At 37.8% G+C, this 19900-nt stretch overlaps 1 protein-coding gene across 3 annotated transcripts in view; it reads left to right on the forward strand.

Annotated features, from left to right (window-relative positions):
- XPO4 (exportin 4) overlaps positions 1–19900 on the forward strand; it is a 123629-nt gene that overhangs the window by 80240 nt on the left and 23489 nt on the right. For all 3 annotated transcript variants that reach the window (XM_077745347.1, XM_077745346.1, XM_077745348.1), the window contains 5 exons: positions 3860–4017; positions 4265–4439; positions 17811–17987; positions 18590–18732; positions 19244–19389. In XM_077745347.1, the coding sequence (XP_077601473.1) occupies positions 3860–4017; positions 4265–4439; positions 17811–17987; positions 18590–18732; positions 19244–19389 (799 nt within the window). The remainder of the gene's footprint in view (positions 1–3859; positions 4018–4264; positions 4440–17810; positions 17988–18589; positions 18733–19243; positions 19390–19900) is intronic.

The raw sequence follows: 19900 nt of genomic DNA on the forward strand, positions 1-19900 counted from the left end.
CCCGATAAACACCAGTTAAGAAAAAAAATGGAAGCTGTTTTACTCAATCCCAACCATTTGTTTCATACCTTTTTATTTGTTACAAAAATCTTATTTACTATCCTTACAACTGCCTTCCTTTCTTGATTAAACCATTTAAAATATTGTAGTTCTATGGTATATATTTTTAAATACCTAGAATAAGGTTAATCATCCATGGTTATACACATAAAAATCTTTTCTCTAGAAATGCTCAGACTTCAATACCTTGCAGTATATTCTTTACATCGGAGCAGTGATGAGTAAAAGCACTGTCAGTATCAAAGGGGTAATTGTAACTAAACAGATTCTGGCTCCTGCCACATCTGACAGAAATTGTTTTGATATGTATCCAAGTTCACTTCTTTGTGTTATTCATTTGACTGAAAGAAGAACCCACTCTAGCAGTTTCTGAAAAGGTGACAAACTTGCTGGCAGTACTGGAAACAACCCCCCAGATCTGAACAGCTGTCTAGACAAACCAGACAGCTGTTCCCAGCAGCTGGGAACCGCCACATGCAAGTAGCTTCTGAATTTGAGACTTAACCCTTTTGACGCTGTGTTTGTGGCCTGCTACTTTCATTTAAGGAGTTGATGAACAATTTTAATTTGTAATTTGTTACACAAATGACATTGGCTAATCTTTTTATTTCATTCAGTTTTTGTTAAATTTATTTTCGATCATGTGAATTCATTACCTAATAAAAAGCAGTTTTCTATTATCCTCATTTCTTTAGATTTGAGTGTATAGACGTAAATGTACTATTGAATGGAATTGAAGCGTTAAATATGTTGGTCACATCTAAATGGAGAAACACTATAGGTTACATTCTGCCCCTCAGAAGTTTACAAATGTCTCAGTTTTTCTTTCTTCCATAAGGTATTGGAAAAACCACTCTCATTAGTTTTTCCTCCTACCTTTTTGGCTGATCCTTGACCTCATTTATGGTCTCTCTTTTTTTTCTTTGCTCATTGCAAAAATATTAGTGTTGTATCTCAGTTCTCAACCTTGCTGGCTGTATACGCTTTCCTTGGATTATCTCTTCCACACGTAGGACTTGAAGCACCACTTCTGCTCCGATGACTCCTAAATCTATATTCAGCACGGGCTGCTCCAAAATTCCAGAGCCTTATAATCCAAGTGCTTACTGGGTGCTTTAGTTTGGATGGCCTGCAGACATCTCAGATTGAGCGTGTTCCAGTAGGATTTATCGTCTTACTTGCTTCTGTTTATTCCTTGTCTTGCTTCACCATTCACCTCCGTGGGTGTTCTGCTAGGCTTTGCGTTTCCTTACCCTCTGCTTTCCCTATTCAGGTGATGAATTCCGTTTTCAATCTGTTTAATATAGTTCAGTTTTGGTAGAACTCATTTGCAGTACTGACATTGGAAGAAGGGCAGGAGTATACTGTATTATGCAGGAATTAATCATTGCTTTATCATGAGTTTTATATGGTTCATATTTCAGAGAACATAAGTTTGAACAGTACATGCAGCCTCTATGGCAGTTTCTTGTTTTTATTTTATTACATGATCAGCATTAGCCATTTCAGTCATCATTTCTTTTGATTCCTTACTTCTGGACCAAGAACGAGCAACCATTTGGCTCTAAAGGGAGAAGAGAAGCCCTCGATTGTCCCAGGTGGCATCGTGTCCATTGGTTGCATCTGCCCCTGAGTAAGGTGCTTAATGTCGACTAGCTGAAACAGCTTGACGAAACTTAGTTTCAATTTTCAGACTCAACTCAAGAATGAATTGTGTTCAAAAGTTCATGAATTGGACAATGTAGATTATATGAATTTGTGTATTATACTTTTCCTATATAAAACTTAAAATGTTATAGAATATATCTTGAGAAGCATTTGTGTTATTGTAGACCAGGGATTGGCAGACTTTTCCTGTAAAAGCCAGGTAGTCAATATCAGCCTTTGCAGGTCATGTTCTCGAGGCAGCTGTTGAGCTCTGGCTTTGTAGGATGGCAGAGACCTAAACAGACAAGCGTGACAGGGGCAGTGCTCCTGTAAAACTGTATTAACAGTCATCAGAATGTGAGTTCTGTGCAATTGTCAGATGTCTTGAAATGTTATTCTTCTTTGATTTTCTTTTTCCCAACCATATAAATATGTAGAAACCATTCTACAGGCCTTACAGAATGAGCAGGAGATGGGATTTGGCCGTTGGCTGTGGTTGGCCAGACCCTGTTCTAGACCACAGAGGGTGGTTTATTTTACGCATCTCAATTAACTTTGTAACTTTTTAGTATTTTAAATTTCTTTTTTTTTTTATTTTTATTTATTTCTAGGAGAAAGAGAGAGAGAGACAGCGTGAGCAGGGGAGGGTCAGAGAGAGGGAGACACAGACTCTGAAACAGGCTCCAGGCTCCGAGCTGGCAGTCAGCACAGAGCCCGACGCGGGGCTCGAACCCACGAACCGTGAGATCATGACCTAAGCGAAAGTCGGACGCTTAACCGACTAAGCCACCCAGGCGCCCCTAGTATTTTAAATTTCTTAGAGCCTTAAGAAGCTCAAGGTTTAAAGATTAATGAAATCAGTCAGTGAATAAGGATTTATTACCTGTTCGTGGTGTACCGTGTACCAAACGTATACCTGTGAATATTTACAAGAAATATTCCAACTGCAAGTAATTTATAAATGGTTTGCAGGGTCGAAGTGAACATAACTTGAAACAAGTAGAGCACAAATGTTTAAAATTTTGTGACACATTCAGAAAGCAAAGAAATTTGTGTAGGATCAGAAGGGCTGGAGAAGTCAAATGCTTGTGGAAAGTAGAAAATGGCTGCCATAAATGTGGTTGGTGGATTGAGATAAAAATTTACCTATATATGTTTTTTTCTTTTAAATTTGCCCACGAGCGAGGGAGGGGCACAGAGAGAGGGAGAGAGAGAGAATCCCAAGCAGGTTCTGTGCTGTCTGCACAGAGCCCGGGCTCTGTCTCAGGGTCTGAGATCATGACCTGAACCAATACCAGAGTCGGCCACTCAACCGACTGAGCCATCCAGACGCCCCTGCAATTTCTTTACTAAGTGTATTTTCCTTAATTATGTTTCATTATATCTGATTAAAGAAATGAAACATCTTAAAAATCTGAGAATATTAGTAACACTGTAAAATTAGGGAGCAGTAATTCATTTCCTTTATACAGAATACTGTGTACCAGGTGTTTCACATTAGTGCTGCATCATTGATATAAAACCTAGATGAGGTTTAAAGTGGACTTATATATAATTTAAACAAAATTTTAAAAAATTTAGCCCTTGTTAATAGCAGTGTGTATAGGATAGAATGTGATTCAGACAAATTGTGGGCAATCTCAGAGTTAATGAAAGAATGTGCTTATGTACTAGTTGAATGAGTATCTGGGGATTGAAAGGTAAATTGATTTTCTAAGCGTACAACTGTTTACTTCTACTAAAGCAGCATCTATATACTCTTGATTGAACTTGTCTGCTAACTTTAGCAAGAAGCTGTAGCGAGGCATAGTTAGCATAATACAGATGACTGTCGTCGTTGCTGTTTTTAGAAGAAGCAGTATGTCTGACTGGCTGGCATCTGTCTCTCTCTTTGTCATAACATCCTGGAGACAGTTCAATTTTCAAAATGTAGGTAGCCCTCAGTTAAGAATTACTTGATATGTTTAAAAAATCATGGCCTGTAATGCAAAGTGGACTGAGGGACAATTTTCAAATTTAGTGAAGTTCAGGAATTAATTTTCTAGAAATAACTGCTACAGAGAATTTTTCTCTTACCTCATTCGGCATGATAGACACGTGACCCTTACAAAAGAAGAATTTATTTTTATGGATTAGTAATTCTTTCTAACAGGTACATCGAAAAATCAGAGAAGATTCAGATATGGCACAAGATTCTCTTCAGTGCCTTGCCCAGTTAGCTTCTCTTCATGGACCCATCTTCCCCGATGAAGGCTCACAAGTTGATTATCTAGCACACTTCATTGAGGGATTACTGAATACTATCAATGGGTAGGTATACTTGCCCTTTGTAACTAGAAAAAGAGCTTTCAGTTTTTTCTTTGTTTAACAGTAGAGGAGAAAAAGAAACTGGTGATCTTCCCTGTTTATATTTTAAAGTGTAGTTATATGGGAATTTGAAATTAATACCCAGAGACATGCCTTCAAAAGCGAATAGGTGATAATATCTGCATGTTTGGGAATGAGTTCTTGGGACTTTTCTTCGACCACTTAGTAATACTCATTACTCGATTTCTAGAATTGAAATAGAAGATTCTGAAGCTGTGGGGATCTCCAGCATTATCAGCAACCTGATAACTGTGTTCCCTCGAAATGTTTTAACTGCCATTCCAAATGAACTTTTCTCGTCCTTTGTTAACTGCCTCACACACCTCACTTGTTCTTTTGGGCGAAGTGCTGCACTGGAAGAAGTGGTGAGTGACTATTCTAAAATAAATCGTATCTGTTTTTTACAAGGAAATTTGCGATGCCTCTGCCACGTTTCTCATGAAAAGTAATTAAGCAAATGTTAGCTACTGTTAAAATTGCATTTTTGTTTATATGTGAAAAATATTTGGTAATCTGTGTTTAGAAATCTCACTTTAAAATTTTTGTGGATTAAAATCACTTTTGTATATTAAATTTCTTGGTGTCAAGATTTTAACTTTGAGATAATTTAGTATCTGAGTATAGGAACTGGAATGAAATGTTTGTATTAAGGATTATGTTGAAATCCCATTTTAACAGTGAAAGCTTTCAAGGACGCTGCTATCATGTGGTTGTGATTATAATTTTATATTTTTGAGAATTTAAAGATTTTGGACTTATCTGGAAACTATGTAGGTATAATTTGGTTTATATAATTGTAACCATGCTGGTTTTGATTAGGCTGTGGTCTTTTAATTTTTTTGGTTTAATAGTGTATCTTGGTAGAACTTAATTTTCATTAAATTAAGACCAGTAACAGTACTAAAGATGTTTTTGGTACAAGTTTTCAAATGTATATTTTCCAGATATAAAACTTAATTTAGGAAACATGTACTAAAACTCCTTGACAACACAGCTGTGTTTGTAACAGTTAACGGTGAATAACTACATTACTCATGGGAAATAATTGATTTTTTTCCTCCATAGTGGTTCTTAAATTGTTGAAACTAATTTTTCTTTTTATGAACCAGTATGTGAATTTTTTTCGAAGACTGTAAGAGTAAAAAGAATATTTGTCAATATCTGTTAGAATTTCATGTTAAATCCTGTGTCTTGTGGGGGTGTGGCAACGTCTGTGTGCGTTTTCGTATCCCTTTAAGGTGTTCAGAAGATAGAGAACTCGGGAGTGATTTACGTAGTTGGACACTTCGGTGGTTTGCTGAGGAAAGGAACCAGGTCAGGCAGATATTCGTGTGTTGGAAAAAAATGTAGGTAGTAAAGGAATAGAAGTTGAAAGGCATCGCACGTCAGATTTGAATTTCTCGGGGAAAATTATGTTCAAAGCATGGAAATCTAGGTCAGTTTTAAATATTTACGCTTTATTCAAAACCCTCTCCAGTTGTCACAAATTCTGAATCAAATCAGGTTTCATTTAACATGGTCTCATTGTGCTTTTCTGTCCTTGGTTTGTTGTCTCTTCCAAACCCGGCAGATCGAACAGTATGTTGATCACGTATTTAGCAACATAGCTATATTTTAGCTTCTGTTTGTGGATTAATAAGGAGGTTTCTGAACATTTTATAGAAGAATTCCCAGAAGATAGATAACATTCTTGTTTTGCAGATTTTAAGTGTAGATTTATTTCTACCAGGGACTGGCAGCTTGGAAAACCAATATTCTGTCACGGCCGGCCGAGACATTTTAGAAAGCAGCAGGTCTGGGTTCTCTTTCAGAATAGATGTGTATTGTGCGTGTTTCACAAGAAGGTGCGCTGTGGTTACATATACCTAACAGGTTTCACTGAAGAAAAGTGTTCTTTTCCTTTGTTTTATTAACTTCTTTTCATTGCTCTGCTCTGACATTTAAAAATGGTTTCAAAAGAATTGGTTATGTCCTTGAAAAGGCAACGGGGAAAGATTTGTCTAAAGCTTTGTATTGCTCCGAGTAGCCAGGTGGGCGAGGTTTGGTGAAGCCCAGGGCTAAAAGGGAGGCCCCTGCACCAGGGGCCCAGCTCCCAGGAGACTGGACAAATCCTCCTAAATGTCATCTCAGCCTCCTGCGGTTTTCATTCTGTCTTGTGTGTGCTGGGGGAGGGGCGGCTGGGGAATGCGCAGCCAGTACCAAAGTACACGGCCAGATCTCGCCAGACCAGAGTGGAAGTTCTGGGACACAGGCCCCATCATCTTTGTTTCCTTGGGTGCCCAGTGATTGTCGTACTGGTACCGAATACACAGTTGGTGACTTCAGATGGAAAAATACATAGTAAATGATCTTTTAAGTAAAACCAGAAAAATAGAGACGAAAAAGAACTGCTTTGAGAGTCAGTGATTCGGAAAGAAAGATCATGAACTTTGGAAGGAGACAGTACTGCTTAACCTTTTTTGGCCATGTTGATCTTAGGTAGGATAATAATTTCTTCTAATGTTCTATAGGGTAGGTCAACAGTAGAGAGTGCCTGTACAGTATGCACAATAAAATGTGGGAGAGTAGCGATAAAAATGAGCCTTTACAATAATAGCATTTATTATTACTCAGAACCTGTATTGTGAGCACTGATCTTCCCAAGTAAGACGAGTTTTTGAGTTTTGTTGTTTTGTGCAAGCCAATAGTTTTAATATTACTCTTCTTCATACTTTTAATTTTGTGTATTGTTTACTTTTCTCTAAAGTGAAGGGGTTTTTTCCCACAATAGGAAACAGAGTCTGCATATACACTTTCGTCTTATTGTGAGAATATTTTTTCAGAGCTATACTTATTTAGGAATATATATAGATTGTCTCCTTTTTTTGAAATCTGTGTCTCTGGTGGTGATTATGTGGCTCTAGCAAGAAAAAACATATATACGTGGAAGGAGAAATTCTTGATACTAATGTGCATTTCATGAAGTATGTCCTTGCTGGGTGGCTTTAGCCTGTGTGAGGACTGTTATTTATGACAGCTACTTGACTGGCAAGCAAACTAAAAGTCTGTGCTCAGAAAGAGTGATTCCAGTCTTCAGCCACATTGTTCTGTTGGCTGTTAAAATTTCCTATTCTTACTTGAGGCTTTCTGAGGCCAAGAATTTTTTCATTGCACCCCAGAAATCAAGTCACTGTCTGTTGCTGGACTGAAGACGTGAGAATGACTATAGAGATGGATAATTGCCTTAAAAATCAAAATTCTAACGCAGTAATTGTTCATATCACATCAGTTGTTTCATCAGATATTTATAATACTAGTACATCATTTGAATCAATTTAGTGAAATTGAACTCTGACTTGAACTCTACACTCCAGTTTCTTGGTTTCTTTTGTCAGTAGGAAGTCTTAAGTGCAGCCTCTGGTAGGTTCATCAGTGGTGGAGCCGTAGAAAATTGCAGCTTGGACTCTTGGTGGTTTTGTGGGGGCAGATTTTTTTTAAGTGATCTATCTATAGGGTCCTTCTAACAGCTGCAGTTCTTGTCCACCAAATCAGTTTCTCTTGAGGGACGCTGGAAGCCAGGAGTACTGTCAGCCGCATAGGTGTTCTGAAGTTAAATTAATTCTGTGCCTTCACGACTGGCTAGGAAAAAAACCAGACTGAATTAATTCCTTTTACATTTAACATTCAAAGAATTCCTAATTTTTAATAGAGTTCGTGAAGTTTCATTTGTGACATTTCTATAATTCTTTTCAATATTGCCTTAAATAATACGACCCCAGGAAAAGAATCTACTTAGAGCAGATGAATAACAGCATAAACTAATACAGTTCTTTCAGTCTTTCATCTTTTGTTTGTTTTTTCTTATTAATGTTTTACACTGTACACTCCATATATTATTTGATCTGTCACTGAACTTGCCTGTGCCAACAATGTACCAATGCCTGTATATTTTAAACTTACTGTGAAATATTTCATTCATATAAAATAAAAACATTCATATGTGTACAAAAGTTGTAAAGAATAATGAACAACTGTATACCAACCATCCAGATTAAAAAATGGTACATTAATAGGACCCTTTTTTTCCTTAAAAATTTTTTTAACATTTATTTCTGAGAGAGAGAGAGACAGCGTGAGCAGGGGAGGGGCACAGAGAGAGGAAGACACAGAATCTGAAACAGGCTCCAGGCTCTGAGCTGTCAGCACAGAGCCCGACGCGGGGCTTGAACCCACGAATTGTGAGATCATGACCTGAGCCGAAGTCGGACGCTTAGCCGACTGAGCCACCCAGGCGCCCCGATAGGACCCTTTTTTAACCTTTACATTTATCTGGAGTTTTCTTGCCCCTTTCTTTCATTGAAGACACAGTTTTGTCACATTAGTTATTTCTGCAAAATGGTTTTTCTTTTTTTTTCCATCATGTTTGCACACAAACACTGCTAGTGAGCTTCCTGGTCAGTGTTGCTGGCACTTTTTTCCTGGCCACTTTTAATCTTGGATTGTTGAATTTGTTTTCACTCCCAAGTCCTTGAAAGAGTAATTACAGTAGCAGCAGCCTCAGGCTGGAAATATGGAATGCAGAGTTATAGAACGCTAAGGAACTTCTTAAAGATTATTCCTTAGAAATGGAATTTTCTGTGTGAGAGTGAATTGTCCATACCCATCTTACTGGATCTTTAATGTCTGAATCATATGCTGCTTTTTTTATTAACTCATGTAATTATGTTTACATATGAAGAAAATACTGATGATCAAAGAAAGAGCTTTTCAATTTCATGGAAAAGATTTGGAGTTCTCATGTTTGTTATTTGTTGTTTGTAGAAAAAAGGTCTAGTATAGTGGGATGGGTCATACCAGCTGCCCAGTAGTGACCATAGCCCTGCTGTAGTTAGGAGTAGGTTTGGACTTGGTTGCAGTCAACGTAACAGTAAAATTTAGAACCACTGTAGCTTGAGATGTATTTTCAATACAAGATTTATCTTATGTATGTTTATAATACCTCGTATTAGGTATACACACTTACATTATTTTTTAGGACAGTTTTAGATTCACAGCAAAATTGAACGAAAATACGGAATTCCCACACCCCACCCCTACAAATGCACACCATTCCCCCGCCCCTACAAATGCACACAACCCCCCACCTCTGTGGGAAACATTCGTTACAGCTGATGAACCAGGACTGACACATCCTTACCCCCCAAAGTCCATAATTTAGAGCTCCCTCCTGCTGTTACGTGTTTGTGGGTTTTGAGAAATGTGTAACAACATGTATTCACTATGACAGAATCATGCAGAATGGTCTCGTGGCCCTAAAAGTCCCTCGTGCTCCACCTGTTCATCCCTCCTTCCCCGTCCCTAGAAACCACGGATCTTTTCCTGTCTCCAAAGTTTTGCCTTTTCCAGCACGTCATATAGTTGGAATCAAATAATCATGTTAGACTTTAATTTCTGAAACTCAGTGTCAAAAAGGGGGAGCAGGTTCACATATATTTTTAGAAAGCCTCATTTGGTAACATTTTCATAAATAAACGTAACCACTGTTTTTTTATATTCACATAGTTACCAGACACAAAAGCAGATGTTTTTCTGTGGCTGAAGGGCTGCGGATTCACTCCTCTATACACTTCTCAGTTAAATAATGGGCGTTGAAATGTAAGTGCTGTTATCATAGTTTGATTCCCTTCTCCACCCTCCAGTCCCAACTAGAGTAAAGTGGGGTCAAGTAGTCTCATAAGCTCTAAGCCCCTTTCCAAAGCCGTTCTGGCAGCGGGCCTGACGATGCTTAGGCCATGAGCACACGGTGTCTAGCTTGGGCTCCTTCGTCATCGCTGTGCACGTGCTCTGGCTTGGCTGCTGGGTGCTGGCCAGAGTGCCGTGGAGCAGGGCCAAGGCATCATGCATGAAGAAGCCCTCGGTTAGGGTTCCGCTCTCCGTGATTAGACTGAAAGGTTTAGTTGCCAATTGTCATCAACCAAATTTCTCACACTTTGCCTGATGAGCTACTTGTATTGATGTCCAAAAGGAACCAGAAGGCTCTAGAAGTTTTTAGTTCTTATTTTAAATCACCATCCAGTGAATAGGGGCTCTTACCAGTCTGTGATCTTCTGGGTTTATAGGAGGGATTATTGCTCTTTCAATAATAAAAAGGCTTAAAAGGTGGCTTTCACATTTTATTTTTACTTTTTACGTATGAATAATTATACTATGATAACATGCATTATGTATGTACTAAAGAACAACTAAGATAGTTTTTAGAAAATGTCCCACTTCTTCCTTTTGAGATCCTAGAGGTCAGAGGATGCTGTTCCATAAGTTCCTCTTAAGATGTGTTACCAGTCTGTTTATTTTGGCAAGATAAACTGTTAAGACTTAACAAATGATGTCTGCAAAGCACGTGCTTTGTTAAGTATATAAACAGGCCACAGATGTTTCTTTGGGAAGAAACTATTTTATTCATCTCTGTATTCCAATGCTGGGCTCTCAGCATTCAGCATATTTTTGTTGAAGGCGTAAAACTACCCTTTTTTCCTGCTGCTAATAACACATTGAGCACTCTGCATGGCCATCGTAGCTGTCTTTGTTCATTTCCTAAATCTTTTTTTTAGTCTTCAAACCACTGTAGATAATTTTATTATGTCATATTTGATACAGACAAAAACTAAGACATGATGTTCTGAAACATTATGAAATCATCATGAGTGAACCCATGACCCATCCCAAGAACGTTACCAGGACCGCATTGATGGTGCCACCACACTCAGGCTAATCCCGTGACCCCAGCTGCTCCCTTCTTCCACCCCTGCAAGAGAAGCGTCCACTGTTCTCAATGTTGTCATTCTCTTGCTTTAAAATTTTGGGGGGCGCCTGGGTGGCTTATCGGTTGTGTGTCCAGCTTCGGCTTAAGTCATGGTCTTGCTGTTTATGGGTTCGAGCCCCAGGTTGGGCTCTGTGCTGACATCTCAGAGGCTGGAGTCTGCTTGGGATTCTGTGTTTCCCCGCACCCTCTCTGCTCCTTCCCCACTCACGCTCTGTCTCTCTCTTAAAAATAGATAAATATTAAAAAATTTTTTAAAAAGATTTTTGCTCATTTCTATGTATAAGATGTATCATTGTGTGAATGTTACAACAGTTTTTCTCCATTCTGCTGTGAGTGAACTTTTGAGTTTCCTTTTTTACCATTACAAACAGCATTGCAGTAAACATTCTTCCACATGTTTTCCTAGTATGTATTCGTGAGAGTTTTTCTTCTTCTTTTTTTTTTTTTACAAATAGTTTATTGTCAAGTTGGTTTCCATATAACACCCAGTGCTCATCCCCACAAGTGCCCTCCTCCATGCCCATCTNGAGATAAACCACATCTTCTTGATCCACTTAGGCTCTTTCCATGTTTTGGCTATTGTAGAGAGTGCTGCTATGAACATTGGGGTCCATGTGCCCCTATGCATCAGCACTCCTGGATCCCTTGAGTCAATTCCTAGCAGTGCTGTTGCTGGGTCATAGGGGAGTTCTATTGTTCATTTTTTGAGGAACTTCCACACTGTTTTCCAGAGGGGCTGCACCAGTTTACATTCCCACCAACAGTGTAGGAGGGTGCCGGTTTTGTGAGAGTTTTTCTAGGGTCTAAGCCTAGAAGTGGAATTTTTGGATGCTAGGATTTATAAATGTTCACTCTTACAAGACAGTTTCAAATTGATTGCTGAACTGATGGGACCAACTGCATGTTCAGCAGTGGTGTGTGTGAGTTCTCATTGATCCATTGTCTTCACCATCATAGTTTTGCCAAACTTGTAAGTAGTATATGATATGGTCTTAATTTGCTTTCCCAGGTGCTGATAATGTTGAACATCTAACATTGAAATATATAGATCTTTTCCATGGTTAGTCTTATGAAATGCTTGTTCAGTCCATTGCCCATTTCCCTATCAGGTTGTTTCTCTCTTTTTTTTTTTTTTACTGCTTTTGTTTGTTTGTTTGTTTGTTTTTAATGTTTATTTTTAAGAGAGAAAGAGAAACACGGAATCTAAAGCAGGCTCCAGACTCTGAACTGTCAGCACAGAGCCTGATGTGAGGCTCAAACTTACAAAGTGTGAGACTATGACCTGAGCCGAAGTCAGATGCTTAACCGACTGAGCTACCCAGGCACCCCTTTCTTACTTCTTTGTGGAAATTTTTTATATATTCTGTACACTAATTATTTTCTCAGTTACTTGTTGCAGATCTATCTTCCTGGTTTTGTGGCTCTTCTTTTCCCTTTATGGTATCTTTTTTCTTATTACTAACTTGGAATAATTTTAGATTTACAAAAAATTGCTAAGACAGTTCTTTTTATGTAGTTTCCTCTATCATTATCATGTTATATTATCGTGGTACATTTGTCAAAACTAAGAAATTAACATTGGATGCATTGTTATTAACTAAACTTACAGGCTTTATTTGGATTTCATCAGTTTTCTTCCTGTCATTTTTCTGTTCTAGGATCTAATCCTGGACACCATATTGTATTTAGACATTATGGTATCTTTTGAGGAACAAATGTTCTTCATCTTAGTGTAATTGGACTTACTGACATTTGTCTTATTAGGGGTGTCTGGCTGGCTCAGTCAGTAGAGTGTGTGGCTCTTGACCTCAGGGTAGTAAGTTTGAGCTCCATGGGCGTAGAGATTACTTAACAGAATGATTTGCCTCATTAGTTCCTTGTTTCAGACACCTACCCTTCCTTTGTTTTCTTCTAAATGTTTTAAAAGTTTGCCTTTCATGACTTTACCATCTTAGAAGTTAATTTTTAATATGGTATCAAATAGGGATCCAGGTTCCTTTTTTTTCTCATGGATAACAGATTTGCCCCAGTTTTATTGAGAAATAATTGACATACATTCCCCTGTAAGTTTAAAGTGTAGAGCATGATGGTTTGATTTACACATCTGTGAAATGATTGCCACAATAGGTTTATTAGTTAATACCCATCATCTCATATAGGTACAATAAAAAGACAATTTTCTCCTTGTGATGAGAACTCTTAGGATCTACTCAAATAACTTTCCTGTATATCACACAGCAATGTTAACTGTAGTCATCATGTTGTACATAACCTCTGCAGTACTTATTTATCTTATAACTGAAAGTTTGTACCTTTTGAGTACCTTCCTCTAACCATTCACACCCTCCCCTATCCCACCTCAGCGCCTCCCCACATCTGCTAACCACAAATCTGATGTATTTTTCTGAGTTTGGTGGGGTTTTGTTATTTTTTGTTTTGTGTTTTTTGTGTTCTACATTTAAGTGAGATCATTGTAGTATTCATCTTTCTCTGACTTATTTTACTTGGCATAATACCTTCAAGGTCCATCCATGTTGTCACAAATGACAGATTTTCCTCATTTTTTTTAGGTGGCTGGAAAATATTCCATTGTGTATCTATACCATAATTTCTTTATTCATCTGTCGATGGACACTTAGGTTGTTTCCATGTCTTGTCTGTTGTAAATAATGGTGCTATTAACATGGAGTTGCAGATTATCATTTTGAGTTTGTATTTCCTTTGGATATATTCCCAGAAGTAGAATTGCTGGATCATATGGTAATTCTGTTAATTTTTTGAGGATTCTGTATACTGTTTTCCATAGTGGCTGTATCAATTTATGATCCCACCAGCAGTGCATAAAAGTTCCCTTTTCTCCTAATCCATGTCATTATTTATATCATTTATTAATTTTTAAATCTTTTTTAAAGAGAGCTTATCCATCTATTTTGAGAGAGAGAGTGTGTGTGGGAGAGGCAGAGAGAGAGAGAATCCCAAGCAGGCTCTCTGCGGTCAGCGTGGAGCTTGAGGTGGGGCTTGATCCCACGAACTGTGAGATCACGACCTGAGCCAAAACCAAGAGTAGTTGAACGTTCAGCCACCTGAGCCACTCAGGTGCCCCACCCCCATGCCATCATTTATTATCTCTTGCCCTTTTTATGATGGCCATTCTAACAGGTGTAAGGTGAGGTCTTTTCACTTTGTTGCTGGTTTCTTTTGCTGCCAGCAACATTTATTTAACAGCCCTTCATATCTCAAAGGTACACAACTACTGCTGTCACATGTCCAGTTTTCACATAAGAGTGGATGTTTCCTGAGCTCTCTAATCACTTCCATTGGTCAGTTTTCTATTTATGCACCTAAGGGGATATCTACACATGTGATAGGACATACCTCCACCCACACCCCCACTGCCTGCCAGTTCTTCAGAAGAGTCTTGGATGTATTTGACTTTTTATTCTTCCATATAAAATTTGTGGATTTCTCAAGTTGGATTGTGGTAAGGATTATGGGGAATCTTTAGTGAAGAATGGATATCTCTCTTATATTCTATCCATAAATGTGGTATCTCTATACTGATTTAAATATAATTCACTGTCTTAAAGTAAAATAAAAGCTTTTTTAGTACCTTATATTTTTATTACTGTTGTGAATAGTATCTTTTTTAAAACTCATTTTTCTGATTGCTGCTGGCATAGAGAAATAGAGTTGGTGTTTATATATTGATCTGATATCTATCTACTGACCTTTCTAAATTCTTACTGGTTCTAATAATTCGTCTTTTCAGTCTTCTCTGGACAATTGTATCATCTGTGAATAATGAAAATTTTGCTTTTCAGACTTCACAATTTGTATTTCTTTCTCTTCTAGTATAATACATTTCTTTTTCTTCTTGTACAGTGTAGATACAAGTGGTTATAGAAGATATCTTTTCTGGTTCATCATTAGGAATAATATTTGCTCTAGGTTTTTGAGCTATCCTTTATCAGAATTGCTAATAGGCTTTTGTAAAACAGGAATGAGTATTGAATATTATTAAATGCATTTCTGCTTAATCTGTTAATGAACTAAGTTGTTTCTAATAGTAAAATTACCCTTGCATTTCTGAGTTGAATCGAACTAGATGATCACATATCATGGCCTTTTATGAACAGTTGGATTTGTTTGTTGTCAGAATCATAACAGCTCCACCGATCACTCTCCAGTGCTTTCTGTTTTTCTCTTCTCTGGACTAGTTTGTATAATGTTGATTGTTTTGTTTTCTTCTAATTTAGTAGATCTCACCTGTAATTCTGCTGAGCCTGGTGTTTTCTTTTACATAAACCAACTAAAAATTTTAAATGAGTAGTTGTGGGAGTATCCAAGTTTTCTTTTTCTCCTTGGTCCATATACCAAGTCACATTTTTTTCTAGGAATGTGTCCATTTTAAAGTTTTTACTTCTACTTCTTTCTTCACATTTATAATTTTAAATTTGTTAACTAATACCATTTCAGAATACAATTTTAATGTAAAAATGGAATATGCTAATTGGTAAAAGTAATTCAAACAGAGTATAAAATTAAAATTCTTCATAAAACCTATTTTACTTATCACTTTCTTGGCATCTCTTTACTCACACATAGGTTTATAAACCACCTCCCCATTATGGACATTTAATATTCAATAATTGCTTTTAAAAATTTTGGGGGGAAAGCAAGTAATGAGAATTAAACCAAATCAATTATAGTTTCACTTTCTGAAACTTGTTACTATTAATGTTTTAATGTATTTTTTCCAAAATTTTAATGTATTTTTTCCAAATGTTAAGGCATAGAAGTTCAACTTGTTACATAAAAACAAAATCATTACTTTTTATTTATATTATTATGACCACTATTTCATGTTATTGATTAGTGTTAAAAATCATGATTAGGGAAATGGTTCATAAGTTTATTGGCATGGATTTAAGTAACACTGCAGCAAACATTTTTAAGTTTATTTTTGAGAGAGAGAGCGAGCGAGCACACACGTGCCTAGAGAGTGGGGGAGGGGCAGAGAGAGAGAGAGCACGAGAGAGCCCCAAACAGACTCCCTGCTATAAGTTGGTGCCAGATGTGGGACTCAAACCCATGAACCGCGAAATCATGACCTGAGCCAAAATTAAGAGTTGGACGCTTAACTGACTGAGCCACCCAGGCGATCCCAAACATCCTTATATGTAAGTCACCATGTGACTCTGCTGTTAAATAGACATTCTTAAGTCAGTTTCATCTTCAGTTAACCCTTCAAATGGTGTCTTGTTGTACATTAGGCCATTCTTCACAGCTGCTCTTCCATGAATGAATCAGGCTTTAGCAGTGGCTGTGTTCCAGAGGAAAGAGGAAGGGTAATGAGCATAGCAGTTGAAACTATATTTGAGATTATTTTATGTTTTCATTACCTTCTTTGTTTCGTAGAATATTTCTGGTGGCATTTAAAATGAAGTAATCTTTTAAAACTTGCAAAAGACAGAAATAAGAGTGGTAACTGAAGATTAGAGAAAAACCGCAATTGAGAGATGCAGGCTATAAGCTTACTGGATTCAACAGTAAATTTGACTTCTTAAATTTCTGTTTGAAGTGCCCTATAATTTGTTCCTACAGTTTTTTTCCCTATGGAGTGAGATCTTTTCTCCCAATTTTAACATGACTATTGTTGGTATAAAAGAAATGTCACAATGGGTTTATTTTCTTTATATCTGACCACCTTACCAAATAACTATTCTAATAGTTCTAAGTTTAATTTCTTTCTTTCTTTTTTTTTTAATATTTTTATTTATTTCTAAGAGAGAGAGAGAGAGAGAGACAGCGTAGCAGGGGAGGGTGAGAGAGAGAGGGAGATACAGACTCTGAAATAGGCTCCAGGCTCTGAGCTGTCAGCACAGAGCCCGACACGGGGCTTGAACCCACGAGCCGCGAGATCATGACCTAAGTGAAAGTCGGACGCTTAACCGACTAAGCCACCCAGGCGCCCCTCTAAGTTTAATTTCTTTGAATTTCTTTTTCTGAACGTCATCTGGAAATAATTGTCTTTTTTTTTTTTTACTTTCCTTTCCAGTATTTGCATTTACTCCTTTTTCCTCCTGTATCACCTACGCCCTCCAGGTGTTAAGTAACAATTGTATTAGGACTCCCTATTTTACTCCTAAGCATATCACCATATAGGGGCGCCTGGGAAGCCCAGTTGGTTAAGTGTTGGACTTTGGTTCAGGTCCTGATCTCACGGTTCATGAGTTCAAGTCCTGGGTCGGGCTCTGTGCTGACAGCCTAGAGCCTGCTTCAGATTCTGTCTCCAGCTCTCCCTGCCCCTCCCCTGCTCATGTGTTTGTGTGTCTGTCTCTCTCAAATATAAGTAAATATTAATTTTTAAAAAATTTTTAAGTCATTTTTGTGGAAAATTTACGTAAGAATGAAGGGTGAAATGAAAAGAATGTCCTAAGGTAATTTAATAAGGATTTAACGCCTATGAAGTTCTCTCTACATATTCTTAAATATGCTGATGAGGCCAGTCTATTTTCATCATTCTTCACTTTTTCTAAAATCATTTAAAAGTGTATAGTAAGTACACATTTAGTATTTTTATTCTAATAGTTCTCTTGACTACAGAGAAATGTTAATATGATTTTTATTTGAAAAATACATGTTTCACAAAGAACTGAACAGCTAGTTTTCTAAAAAGGTAAACATTAATTTTTGTTTGCTTAAGAATTATCTAGATTAAGTTAGGAAGATTTTAGAAGGTATAATAAAAAGCCTACACATTTTTACTGCAGTGTTTGATTAATTTTAGAATGCTCTCAGCTAGATTATGGAATAACTGGGAACCTTTGCTGAAGGAATAACTCAGGAAATGATTTATCTGTATAACTGTAACTCTTGTTATAATTCCCATCTTATTTCTGTAGCCATTTGCTTTATGAGTGTTGTTTTCTCTCAGCTTGACAAAGACGACATGGTGTACATGGAGGCGTATGACAAGTTGCTGGAGTCCTGGCTGACTTTGGTTCAAGATGACAAACATTTCCATAAAGGCTTTTTTACCCAACATGCAGTTCAAGTTTTCAACTCCTATATCCAGTGCCACCTCGCTGCTCCAGACGGCACGAGGAATTTGGTGAGTTTCAAGCTGGACCGTCAGTACAAATGTATTTCATCACAGCTCTGTTTCACCTTTTATCCTATTACATATTGTGTAACCCTAGAAATTTAGGAGGAGCATCATGAGAAGATGTGCTGAGAGCATTAGAGACCAAAAGTAACCCTGTTGTCTAAGTGAGTTCATACTGGTGGGGTGCTGCTTGTAGTTACCCCGGTACTCTTCAGTTCAGTGACCCGCCTGGTCTTCCTAGTGGCCGAGTGATATAAATGACTTCTTGTACATAAAGGATCGTGAATCTTCAAGACGTCCAATCTTTTCAGTGACAGAAGTTAAATTCTCTGGGGTGGGAGGTGGCTTGTGAGTGCAGTTTGCTGTGTTTACATACATGCACTGTAGGGCGATACCTTCTGTTTCTTTGTCTTCTGTACCCCTCCCCCCCCTTTTGGAACAACTAGCACGGTCAGCGCAGTTAGATAGCGGGCCTGGACCGCTGGGTTGGCTCTGCCCAGCTCTCCTCGGGAGCAGTGCTAAAGCTGTGTCACGGTGCAACAGACGTGCGGGATTTCTTCAACAAAGGAGTGCAGCTCCTCACTCTTTATTTCTTTCATTGACAATAGACTGCCAATGGTGTGGCCTCTCGCGAGGAAGAAGAAATAAGCGAACTTCAAGAGGATGATCGAGACCAGTTTTCAGATCAACTAGCCAGTGTAGGAATGCTAGGAAGAATTGCTGCAGAGCACTGTATACCTCTTCTGACAAGGTACACACAGTCCAAAGAAACCCCATGGAGCAAATGTTCTCTATTCACAATTCCCTGGAGAGCACTTTAAGTGTTTACAGACTTTAACACCCCCACCCTGTGCCCCAGCACATGGAACAAGTGGACAGAAACATGCTCATGGTTGCATTCCTTGGCTTGTGCACATGGAGCCCAGGCCCAGGCCCTACAGCATAGATGGCAGAGTTGTGGAAACGTGGTATGAGAATGGTTTGACCCGTATCAATAAAAACGTGGAATAACCAGTTTTCAAATGCCTGTTGTAAACTTGATTGTTTGTAAAGCAATGTTTTAATTCTGTGTCATAAAGAATAAATCACAGTTCCTAAACTGCTCTGAGAACAGTTGTGTACTACAATAAATATCTTCATATATGTGCTTCTGTGCTAACATCTTAATTTATGTTGTCTAATAAATGGAAATTATGTATATGATTTGTTCTAGCTTTTGTTTAGTGAACTTTATGAAACTTTGGGTTTTCCCCCCTTTTTAGTTTATTAGAAGAAAGAGTCACCAGGCTCCATGGTCAGTTACAGCGCCAGCAGCAGCAGTTACTTGCCTCACCTGGCTCAAGCACCAGAGACAGCAAGATGCTTGATGATCTCTATGAAGATATTCACTGGCTTATTTTAGTTACAGGTTGGTTGTTTATTTCTTTGTAAAATGTAATTGCCACAACTGAGCAGTTTAAAGTTCTTAGATGTTAGAAGAAGCTTCATATGTTAAAATAAGTTCCATACATAGTGTTGGATGAACTTTGAGTACAGATGCTGTGTATCACAGAGCTATGGATGCATTTTTAAAAAATATTGTCTAACATGTATATTTAATGCCTATTGCATACCGAATACCTTATGTGGCGTTCATTGCAGCCCACTTAGTACTGTTATCAGGTTTCATTATTATTATTGTCCTCATCTTATGAATGAAGGCGCTGAAAGAGAGTTTTACGAAAGTAGCCCATGGTCACACTGCTATTAATTTTTGGAGCCAGAATGCAAATCTAGGCAGTCTGACTTGTAGGGTCTTCTTTTATAACCATACTATCAGTGTTTCTGTGTTTTTAATAATCAAGGGAAAAAAATCTTAATTTTGGAAAAGGCATTCCCAAATATTGATTTTTTGATATAGATAATAGAATTCCTATTAA

The sequence above is a fragment of the Crocuta crocuta genome, unplaced genomic scaffold, assembly GCF_008692635.1.
Source record: "Crocuta crocuta isolate KB4526 unplaced genomic scaffold, BGI_CrCroc_1.0 scaffold258, whole genome shotgun sequence".
Taxonomy (NCBI): Eukaryota; Metazoa; Chordata; class Mammalia; order Carnivora; family Hyaenidae; genus Crocuta; species Crocuta crocuta.